This window comes from Corvus hawaiiensis, chromosome 36, assembly GCF_020740725.1.
Source record: "Corvus hawaiiensis isolate bCorHaw1 chromosome 36, bCorHaw1.pri.cur, whole genome shotgun sequence".
Taxonomy (NCBI): Eukaryota; Metazoa; Chordata; class Aves; order Passeriformes; family Corvidae; genus Corvus; species Corvus hawaiiensis.
This window is the reverse complement of record NC_063248.1, coordinates 1144505-1156317: the sequence shown is the minus strand read 5'-3', so window position 1 is coordinate 1156317 and position 11813 is coordinate 1144505. Positions and strand designations below refer to the sequence as shown.

Sequence of the window (11813 nt, the reverse complement as noted above, 5' to 3'; positions counted from 1 at the left end):
GTGGGGTGGAGGCAAATGGAGCAAGAAGAAAAATAAAATTAAATCGAAGGTTTGGGGTAGGCGCCACGGGAGCACAGGGGGATCTTGGCTGTGGAATTGGGGTTAAATCCTGATTTTTGCCATGTTCTGCTCACTCCACAGGTGATGGGGAGGGGACGCTCAAGCCTGGTGGAGGGATTTATTTACTAAATCAAAGGAATCTGACCCATTCCTGCCCTGTGAGAGATCCCTGCAGCTGCAAGGCTGCTGCTGCCTCCTTCCCCACAGCGGGGTGAGCACGGATCCACGAGGAACCAAATCCACGTGCGAGGAGAGCAGAACTTCCACCCCTCCAGAGCCTGAGCATCCCCCCAGGCTGCCAAAAATCCCCCAGGAAAAGGCAAAAGGGAGTTACAGCACCTGTTCCACAGGGTGACTCAGCATTTCTGTGCTCAATGCCACTGCGGGGTCACAGCACATGCCTTTTAAACCGCGAGCTTGGATGGATTCACTCCTGCCAAGGAGCTCAGTCAGGGCCCAGAATAAAGCACCAGCTCCAGAATTCTCCAATATTCAATTATTTCCCCCCCAGACCAAGCAAACAGCCAAAATCCCTTTTTTCCTACCTTGGCAGCCTCTCATTATTTCAGCTTTGAGACCCCCCCAGCCTATTGCCAGTAAATACCGAGCAATTTGGAAGGATCCACGTCAGTGTGGGAGCATCTGAGAGCTGTTAGGGAGCTCTGGGAACCAGATGGGAAGAGGCTCTGGAAAAGCCTCTTCTCATCCCTGACCTGTGTCTCTCTCACACGACCGCCCTCCCTGCACGGGGGTGTTTCAGTCATGCTGGAAATCCCCACATTTTGAGGTTCTGCCCAGGATCTGCCCTCCTTGGGTCGATGTTGACTGGGGCAAGGCACAGGGAGAAAACACAATTATGGCCTGAGCTGTAAAATGGCAGCCCAGGGGATTAGCCAGGATTAGGATCAGGTTTTCATCATGGACCCAAACCTGAGCGCTCAGAAATCCCTGGGCCTGCTCACAGCTGCTCCTCTGGCTTTGATCCCACAGCTGCTCTCACCCCCTCGCCGTGGATTTGGGTGATTTTTTGCTATTTTAGTTCCCACCCGACTCCAGCACTGCTGGACTCGTCCCCATGGGCCACACCCCATGGGTTCGGGGCGGTGCTGGGGGGTCCCCAAGTCCTCAAAGCCAGGAGCAGCTCCCTTGGAGGCTGGCAGATTCCTGAGGGTGCTGGGTACCCTCAGCCAGGTGCTCCCAGCTCCCAAGCCCTTCCAGGCATCGCTGCTGCTCCGGGCTGACAGCGGGAATTTGCCACTGGAGCTGCAGGGAAATGAGGTCCTTGAAGGGCTGGGGATGAGGGGAGGGGGTGACGAGCCAAGGGGACGCTCGGCTCCTTCATCCACACCCAGGAGAGCTGGAGGGGCCTCAGCTGAGAGCAGGGACAGGCAGTGAACCACAGGAACGGGCAGCAAGCTGTGCCTCTTCCCTACAAATCAAGGAATTCCGTGTGTCTGTGGGGTAGGAGCTGTGGGATGAGAGCTGCGAGCTCAGGAAAGGGTTTGGGGGTCGTGGTCTGGGGCGGCACCTCCTACAAAGACTCTGGGGCTTCCCCTCACCTGGATTCCAAAATCAATTATCCACTAAGAGGAAATGAATCAGTTAGGAAGGAGCTCTTCCCAGTGAGGGTGGGGAGGGGCTGGGATGGAATTCCCAGAGAAGCTGGGGCTGCCCCTGGATCCCTGGCAGTGCCCAGGGCCAGGCTGGACATTGGGGCTTGGAGCTTCCTGGGACAGTGGGAGGTGTCCCTGCCATGGGCAGGGGTGGCACTGGATGGGCTTTAAGGTCCCTTCCAGCCCAAACTATCCCAGGATTCTCGAATTCCATGATTCTCCATGAAAGGAACTGTGACACCACACTGCCACATTGCATCTATGCCCGCGTTTATTTATACTGAACAGCTTTAAAAATACAGAATAAAATAGCTTTATCTACTATTATTCACAACATCTGGTCCAAATATTACATTTTTAAATATTTAGTTGTTTAATGAAGCAATGTTAGAAAAAAAAAAAAAAAGGAATAATAATAAAAAAAACCCTCCGTAAAAGAATTACACATCTCGGAACAACAACAACTAAAAAATCAAACAAAAAAAAAAAACCCCAAAATAAACTTTTGCTGTTGAACAAAAAAAGTTTTACAGCCAAAGTCAGTCACGAAAAGTCATGGAAAAACAAAATGTATCCCCACCGCCTAAGAACAGTCAATAGTTTGTTACACCAAGGGTTGTTAGAAACAGACAAATACAGAATTTGGGCCGGCAGCACGAGGAGCGCCCGGGGAAGGTGCAGGGAGAGCCAGAGGCCACCCGAGCCCTCCCTGCCACCCTGGGTGTCACTGCAGAGCCGCAGCCCAACGGGAATTCCAGCCAGGAACGCTCGGGATGGCTCCCAACACCGATCCCAACCCTCCCACAGCCCAAGCCCACCCCGGGAACTCGTGGCCTCGCACCCCAGGGCCCCGGCACAGCTCCGACCCCGTGGGCTCCCCGGGGCCGGCAGCCTCAAAAACCAGAGAAACGTGCACCAAGTGGGACTTTGCTGCAAAAAATGAGTGACCCCCCCACTCCACTCCCCCTGCTTGGAAAAATGAAAGGAAAAGGGGAAAGAAAAGCCGCTTTTGGTGGAAGAAGGCCACAAAGAAGCAACATGAAAGGTCGTGCTGGTCTCACACACGCGTTTTACACATCAATGCATCGATTATGGCAAGCACAGGCTGCTGAGGTGGGGTGGAGGCATCCAAGGGCTCAGCCAAACCAGCAGACACCGGGGATCTGCCACCACGAGTGCCTGGAGTGCTGTTTGTACCCAAAAGGACGGGATTTCCACACTTTCTGTGGTGTCAATGACGGGTCACACTCGCTGATGCTCCTCGGGGCGTCGCTGAGGGGTTTTCTCTGCACGCGCCAATTCTGCCCCGGGAGCCCCGAGGGCTCAGCAGGGAGGAAACAACAAAAACCCTCCAGTTTTGGGTAGGAACACAAACATGGGTAAATAAAGTATACACAACTACTATAGATTCGTCAATGAAGAAATTCTACCATCACATGACATTGTCATGACACTCATACCACTCCCTCCCAGGAAAACCGCCGTCGTTATCCTGAGCGGAAATGTTATTTTTTTTTTTAATATATGGAAATAAAATACTGCAATATTCATGTACAAACCAAGTTGTCATATTTCAAGTCAGTATTAAAAGGCAATAAAGCAAATCTGGGGTTGAAAAGGTTGAGCTTTCTGAGCGAGGTACGTGGTGAAGTCCCTCCAATATGACAATGTGAATCAGTCATAGCTGTCAGCTACGAAACCTAAATTTCTATAGGCATAATTTGCAAGTATTTGCTTTAGAAAACGTGTTTCAACATGTCAGCAAGAACCCTTAATTTAACCTAAAAAAAATACAAGAGAATATCAATTACAAAAAACCCAAGTTACTTTGTTTGTATACACTGATACCATCTCTGATATGACAAAATGATATTTCTACCATGAATATTTGCCCTTCCCTCTCGAATTTGGTTGAAACTTCTCATCGCCTCTTCACTCACCTCTCAGGTGCCGCCTTCCCTGGGTGGTTGGAGTTTGAAAGGCAGGTAAGGACAGAGAGGAAAATCCAGCATTGCACTGGCAGTCAGGTCACACCTGGACGTCCCCAGCAGACACAACGAGACTTTAACGCTGCCCAAACCTGCAGGTTCATCCTCCACCACCCCTGCCAGCAGCTCAGCATGGGCTCCCTGGAATTTCACAGCAGCCACTTGGGAAAGCCACCAGGAAAAGTGACCAGGAAAAGTGAGGGTGGGAGAACGATTTAAGGTCCAAAATCCCCCCTGCAGCTGCACAAACCCAGGGTGAACCCGGGGGTTTCCCTCACAAAGAAAAGCACTGCTGGGAGGGCTCCAGGAGCCCCAGAAGGGACAGGGGAGCTTCTCTTCCCAAGGCTGCTGTGCCCAGCTCTGTCCTCAGCCCAGCCCCTCCTGCACATCCAGGAGTCCTTCCCGAGCCTGGGGCTCACCTCCCACCATTCCCCCTTGGGAAGAGGTGGAGAGCTGTCACACTGAGGAGCTGGATCCAAACACCCAACTCAGCGCTCCCAAGGCCTGGGGCCGGCTGAGCGGGGCTGGGGGGAGGGAACTGTCCCGGGATTTGCTGCCCTGGAACTTGGAGCGTCTGGGGAATCTCTGCTGAGGCAAAGCAGAACTCGCCCGGCTCTCCCTCAGCCAGGTGAGACAGAGACTCTGTTCCCATCCCCTCGTCTCTCTCTGGAGTTACCAAACTCTGCCTGCGGGAGGAGCTGGGGAAGCCGGGAACGCTCTGGAAATAAAAAGCTGGAAATGAAAACCTCTTTCCTCCCTTTCTCCACTTTCACAGGATAACCAACTTTGGCATTTGGCATCACCACAACCCCCTGGGCTGTACAGCCACCAGAGGTGGCTTCTGTTTTCCTTTCAGATCGGTATTTTTAACTCCCCCACGTCTGCCACACATCTTTGGTTGCACAGAAAGCTGGGAAATCTGGAAGCTTCGTGCCACTGCTCAGAGGTCCCCGCACCCAAACCGTGTGCGGGTGGGCGTGGGAATCTAACACCTCACTCCCTGGAGAGGAAACACTGAAAAATCAGCAAAAATGACTTTTGTTTCACAGGCAAACGAACCTCGTCTACTACACAACAACTCTTCCGACCAGCTCTCGAGTCCAACTGACACCAAGACTGCAAACTACTGAAAGTTCCCCAAAGGAAGCAGGAACAAACGCATGCTTGGACATGGGAAAAGCGGGATAAAACAATTTCTGGAAACAGCCATGGCATGCTGAGAACGGAATCCACGGAACCATTCCGACTCTACACTACTCAGTACTGATCCGTCAAGCTCCGTCCTTGCCCTCCCCACCCCAACCCGTCCATGCTTCAATAACCCAGAACAAATTCCCCTGGGAGCAGACTCAGAAAACAGAGCTCCTGCGCTCCTGTCCAGTAGTCAAACTTTGATAAATATATTAGGGGGTTACAGGATCTACTGTTATGGTTTTCCAGGAATACAAAACGCAAGCACCGTAGAGCATTACTGGCCTTGAAATTACATTACACAACATTTCCCTGATGATCTCCACAGCTGAAAATGCTTTTGGGGCCACACTGAAGTCTAAAACTAACTTGCAATAGTAAGAACATTAAACAGGAATAAAACTGTTAATTATGAATGCATGATGAGCGTGAACACCCACATAACATCAGAGCTGAGACTATTCCAGGAAAAAAAAAAAAAAAAAAGAAAAAGATCTCTGAGTGATGCCCTGATTGGACCCAATACCCGTGAAACCATCCGGTGGGTGAGGCTGGCAGGTGTCGTGTCTCTGCTGTCCCAAAGCCCCTTCCCAGCAGGAATGAGCCTCTGGAGAAGCCCCACAAGAGGAGAAGAAAGAGGCTTGTGCAGCACCAGCAATAAAACCCCGCTCAGACCCAAGGCAGGAGTGCCTGTGTGGCTCTCCCTGCATGTATCAACTGTTAATTGCTTGGAGCTGCTCAGCTAATTAGCATTCCTGGCCAGGAAACACCGTGCTGGACACAGGCACTGAACTGAAACGGTGCCACCAGGCCCTGTCTAGAAGTTCAGGTTTCCCATCCCTGAACGCTCCAGCCTCGTGTGTCCCCGTAAGGAAACCCTGGGCACTGCGGTGGGGTGGGAGAATCCCAGGTGGGAAAAGCAAACGTTTAAAAATGAGAAATGCTGTGAAATAAGTGGCTTCTGTAGCACTGAGCCAAATCAGTCATGGCTTTTTTCAAGGGCAAAGTTATTCCAGAAACTTCCTGTCTTAACACTGGGTGTCACTGAAGCCACTGATAATTCAGATTTAAACACTCTCACGATGTGCCAGCACCAGCTGAACCCCATTTCCAGGGCACTGAGAATGTGGAACGTGCAAATCACTGAGTAAAGAACAACATCTATGGGATTTGATGCAATCAGAAGGAAGTATTTTTCCTTTTCTCTCTCTTTTTCCCCCCTCCTTCTCCGAGGTTCAGCTTTCCTGGCGCAACCAACGCCGAGAGCTTCAATAAAATCACCATGAAAACGGAAGGTTTGCAGCAGCACCTACACACCTGCAGGACCTAAATCCATTTAAAACAAACAGACTTAGGTGCACAGCTCTCTCCAACTTCCCAAAATCAGTGGGATTTGCCCCAGAGACACCAGACCTGGCTCCCACCACCCACAGCTGGAAAAGCTTTTTTTATCTTTTTTTTTTTTTTTTTTTTTAAATCCGTCTCAGCTCTGGTTCCAGAATTTAAATGCAGATATACAAAACATATATTTTAATGCTTCTTAATCAGCAAGAAACTGCAAATACATCTTTTACTACAACTAGATAATATAATTTCAGCTAAGGCTATACTGTAGCTTCCGAATCTTCGTCTGAACTCCTGCAGTTACTGCTTTTCCTGAAGCCTTTCCACGTGTATCCCATGAAGGTGGGGCTGATGGGCAGGAAGCTGAAACACCTGTATTTTTTAATGAAGTTCATGCCAAAAGGCAGATCATACGTTTCCATGCCCTCCAGGGATTTGCTTCCTTTACCAACCCCCTTCTTCCATTTCCGTATTCCCCTTTCTTCAGGGCTCCCTACAAGTCAAAATAAAAGGAGAAGAATATATATATTCATGGATATCTTTGCATGAACACACAGGCCTAAAAGAAGAAAGAAAACCTCAAGGCTCAGCCACCATGTTCAGCAAAGCTCTGGAAAGATCTTCCAGACTCCTCAAAAAGGCAGGAAAAGGGAAAAACACATTATCTGTTTTATTTTGGAACTGGAAGTCAAGGCAAACTTCTCCATTTGGATCTTAAAACCAGTTTTACTCTTTCCTCTGGAGACTGGTTTGGTTTTTGTCAGCTCTTTTAAGGTGTTTAACAGGATGGAAGCTTAACCTGGGAAGGATTCCAGGTGTTCTCAGGGAAAGGGAGGGCAGGTTAAGGACTCTGCTCCTGGTGTGGAACAGGCAGCCCCAAAAGCAGGCATCTCCTGCTCCTCTTGCATGCCTCCGGGGAATGCTGCTGTTACCCAGGGAAAGGGCAGGCTCAGGGCTCACCTGGGATGGTGTTATCCAGGATGAAGGCGACGCAGCCCCCGACGAACATGGCTGTGGTGAGCAGGACGTTCAGCACCTGATCAATGCCTGCTATTCCTGCAGCAACAGGGAAAAAAGAGCTCATCTGGGGGTTTATCATCATCCACATCCTGCTGATTCACACCCAGGCCAACCAGGAACACTTGTTCCTGAGGTCAGTGAGGGATTTGCTTGAACCACGTGGGGATTGGTGCACAAGAACCTTCCCCCAGTGCACCACCATGGGACATTGCTCCCCAAAATGCAACTTCAGGAACTCTCAGCTGCTCACAGAAATGCCACAAAACACCGTTTTAGCTCCTACTGCAGACACAACTGATCTGAACTAAGCAGAAAACCATAAAACGGAAAAGAGAAACATTCAGATTGTAAAATTGTGGGGACTGAAATAATTCTTTTCATAAATCTTTACTTTTTGGAGGGGCAAGAATTCTTATGGAAGAACACTGCATCAACCACATAAAGCTTGAAGGATCTGCTTTTCTAACCACTTACAGCAGGACAGATATGCCCTTAAATCTTGGTCTGAAGGCACAGTGGAAAGAAAAGTCAGGTAATATTTTGTTTAAAAAACCCCAAACAAACCCAAAGCAGTGAAGTATTTCCTTTGAGTCCATCTTTGGTGACATACACTGTCACAACCACTGCTGAGGGTTAAACAGAAATCCTTCCCAGTGAACTCCTCAAAGCTATGACTTGATTAACAGTTAAAGGAATTCACTAAAACTAAAGTTCACACTCAGAACACGTCTGCGTGACAGAAAGTTTCAACCCCCAAAAAAATCCCCACCTTCCAAACCCTGCCTTGGTGCTTCCCCTCAATCTTTTAACATAATTTCCAACTCACATTCACCCTTTCAGTTTTTCTTTCAGCCCAGCTGGTAATTGCCTCCTTCCATTGCTCTGCAATGCACCCAGAGAAAGCAGAAAAGCTTCAGCTGCATCCAACTGGAACATTCCCTGCAGGTCTCAACCTCCCAATGAATTCTGCTCTGAGCACACACAGAGCTTGTCTAGACCTACAGCCTTTACTGGCTCCCTAATCTGGGTTTTCTCAGGCACTTTGTACCTGGATGGACTCTGCGTGTGAGCACAAGGCAAAAACGCTGATGAGAAGGAGCAGGAACACGTACCTGTGACCAGGGGGTTCTGTTTGAGATAGCTTGGGAGGACGAGCCCGAAGAAAATGGAAAATCCAAGTACAAAGAGATTACGAGAAGAATTCAGATCAATGAACTGGAGGTTTGACAGACCCACCGCCGTGATCATCCCTGAATACAAAACAAACCCGAAGATCAGCTTGAAGATAAAGTCCTTTCCTTCAATAAAAAAAGACAGCAAAATCCTCAGAACAGCAAAGAGGAGCAGCAATGCCCTTACCGAAGAGGGTGCAGAAGAGAGCCCCGAGCACGGGGTCGGGCAGCGACGCGAAGAGAGCGCTGAACTTGCCCACCATGCCCAGCAGCAGCATGAAGGCTGCCCCGTACTGGATCACCCTGCGGCTCCCAACCTGCAGGGAAACAGCACAGGGCACTGGGTAAGGTCTGCACTCAGCCCAGCCTCACAGCTGGCGTTTGCTTTTACTGTTCAGTTTGAATCTGAGCTCGTTTCCAGCTCCGCGCGTGTTTTATTTTGGTGCTGAAAGGCTCAGCTGAGGCACAGCTGCTCTGCACCCAAGCACAGCTTCCCTGCCTTGGGGCTGAGAGCACCAAGCCAGCCCTAAAACCATCTGGAACTGCTGCAGCCACAATCACCATGAAGTGTGGTGCAACCCAGCTGCAAGAGAGAAAGCAAAACAAGACAAACCACACCGAGGAGAGATGGCAAGTGGGAAAATAAATTCCATGTGTTGCTGCCCCTGGATGCAGGGATAGATGGAACAGTCACCAGTTCATGTGAAGGAGGTGCAGATTTCTAAACTGAGATTAGCAGCTGGTTTTGTGACATCCTCAGAGACCAGGGCTGAATGCACAGCCTCATGCAAATCAGGGCTGTGCTAATACTGAAACCAAGGGCCTGCACTTCCTTCCCAGTTTTATTTTAAGCATTCAAAATTCAAGCAATCAGGGGGTCTCTGTGCTGCAGTGGTAGTGGATAAACCTGAACAGTTGGTATTTTAACAGTTTTACTGCCATAAGAGGTGGCCCAGGGACAAAAAACCGCCACTTTTACATTAGGATGGTTTCTAGAAAAGCCCTTTGCAGGTCCCCTGGTACAGAGCACCGGGGTTCAAAAAGGAAATATTCATTTGTTGATCATGTGTGACTGAGCTAAAGCAGCAAAATGAGAAACAACAGATCCATCAGGCCTGGGGAGGGGAAAAGTCCTTCCTTCCCCCACATTCCTCACTGCTGAGCTGCCAGGTGAGATCCTTCCCCTGCAAACAGAAGCTGCACCATTAACTGGAACTACAACAGAATTTAGCTGGCACCTTTCTCTACTCTTTATAAAGATATTCATTTCCTTAGGGCCGCTGATACCTTGTCCTACAATTACCTCCCTGCCAGAAACAGGCAGATTCTTTGAAAACCTGCATGATAGTGACATTCATTTATGCAAATGCTCCATCACTACAAGGCCAACAAATTAAGCTCCTCTGGAAAGCTGCTGGAAACATCCTGGGCAGCATTTAGCTCAGGCTCTGTATTTATTCCCAGCACACAACACTTGAAGTGATTGTTTTGGAGTGCATGGAATGGTACCTGGTACCTCCATTTCAGCATCACCACTCTGGCACGAGCTGCTTTAGCCCCAGCTAATCAGAGGTAATTGATGCTCCTCTCATCAAATAAAACTCATACCAGCTCAAAGACTCTGCAGCACCTCCATCCAGCTGAATTTAAATTCTAAGTGTAATTATATCCCAACTTCAACGGAGGGAAATGCCCTGGGATCAGCAGGATGGTGCAGCACTGAAGAGTTCCCCTCCCAAATGAACAGCAGAGTACCTCAATGCCAAAATTCTATTTGAAGTTGAAAAACTGTTGGGTTTTTGGGAATGGATGTGCAGGCAGGGGAACAAGAGCAAGCAGTGTTGCAGAGCCATCCAGCTGTGCCACTCTGGGCAAGGCACATTCCCCGTGGCAGCACGTGCCCTGAACAGCCCAACTGGGCAGCTCCACTCCCTGCCACAGCTGCCACTTCAGCATCCAAGTTCCACTGCTCCAGGATGAAATGCACGCTCATTTCTGTGGGCTGCTCATAATAAAAGGGCTGTTAATTCATCTCAGCCCCCATCAAGTAACAACAGAAAGGAGGCAGAACAGAATAAACCTTTCTTTAAGGATTTTTCTGACCAAAACTCCTCCTAGGGAATTTCCATCAGCAGCTGAATGGCAACTGGGACAGACAGCAGGTGGTGCTCTTAGTGTTGTGTTGCACCCCAAACCCAAGAGAATCAGCCTTTGTGCAGCAGAAGGAACGGCTGAAGACAAATGTATCATTTATATGGGATGAGGCCAGGGGGATGAGTTACTGCAAGTGGAGGACAGACATTTTCTATCCTTGCACTGAAGTATTGATGGTTTCCACATTAACCCAACAAGATGGACCTGTTTACAACATAAACTACTTTACCAATGCTGCTGATATTTCTTACCAAGGTTTAATTAACACTATCAAGCAGAGCTCTGCAGCCCAAGGCCTCCTGGCTCCAGGCACAGATCCAGTCTTTGTGAGCAAAGGAATTCCTCAAGAGCTCGTGTATTTCGTTGAGCAACGTCACAAGAAATACGTAAACCCGTAAGCCTTAAAACAAACATTTAGGGTACATTTAACTGTGAAATGACCTTGACTGCAGCCCCTGTGTCAGTGCAGTGCCCCGGTACAGATGTAGATAAAGCCCAAGCACCTCAAGTTGCGTTTTACTGCGTAAGTGAGGCATTAAAAAGTCACTTCCTTCTGATGCTTTTGAGAGCCAAGACATCCAAAAAGCACCAATTTCTATACAGTTTACAGTGTTCATGCCTCAACTCAAACCACCCCAGAGCTCTGGAATGCTGCCTGAGTTTTCCAAGAGATAGTTTATGCAGCAGCATCTGCATTATGGGGATTCTAACTGCCTTTAAATAAAAGGAGTTTTGAGCTCCTGATGTAGAATAATGCATTTCCCTTGGACAAGAGCTGGTTCAGACAGCCAGGTACATTCAAAACGATCTGGGAAGTTTGTCTGCATGAGGAATGGAGCAGAATGGTCTCCTGGAACAGGATCATGACCATAAGGAACACACCCGAGGAGAGGAAACACTCGAGTCCCTGAGGGCAAAGCCCTTTACCTTTGTGATGCCCAGGACACCAATGTTGGGGCTGGAGGAGGTGGATCCATTCCCTGTCCCAAACACTCCGTCCAGAACACAGGAGAGACCCTCGATGAAAATCCCCCTGTAAATCCCAAGCAGAAAACAAATTTGTACAAGCACAGATTCACTCGGAGGGTGTTTTAAGGCTGAATGCCACAGGGGGGCCTGTTGAGGCATCTGTTCCATTATGGAATTCTTATAGTTCATGTTTCAAGCTCCAACACACCTGGAAAACACATTGGAGCTCTGTTTCCTGAATCTTAGATACCCACTTTCTTAAACTGAGAAAATCATATAATATAAAGAATTCAAATAAATGA

General features: G+C 48.9%; 1 protein-coding gene across 3 annotated transcripts in view; it reads right to left on the bottom strand.

Moving 5' to 3' along the window:
* Positions 1-1926: 1926 nt before the first annotated feature.
* SLC23A2 (solute carrier family 23 member 2) overlaps positions 1927-11813 on the bottom strand; it is a 52273-nt gene continuing 42386 nt past the window's right edge. For all 3 annotated transcript variants that reach the window (XM_048290248.1, XM_048290250.1, XM_048290249.1), the window contains 5 exons: positions 11470-11575; positions 8576-8705; positions 8329-8466; positions 7157-7252; positions 1927-6689 (listed from right to left, as the gene is read on the bottom strand). In XM_048290248.1, the coding sequence (XP_048146205.1) occupies positions 6457-6689; positions 7157-7252; positions 8329-8466; positions 8576-8705; positions 11470-11575 (703 nt within the window). In that variant the 3' untranslated portion in view covers positions 1927-6456. The remainder of the gene's footprint in view (positions 6690-7156; positions 7253-8328; positions 8467-8575; positions 8706-11469; positions 11576-11813) is intronic.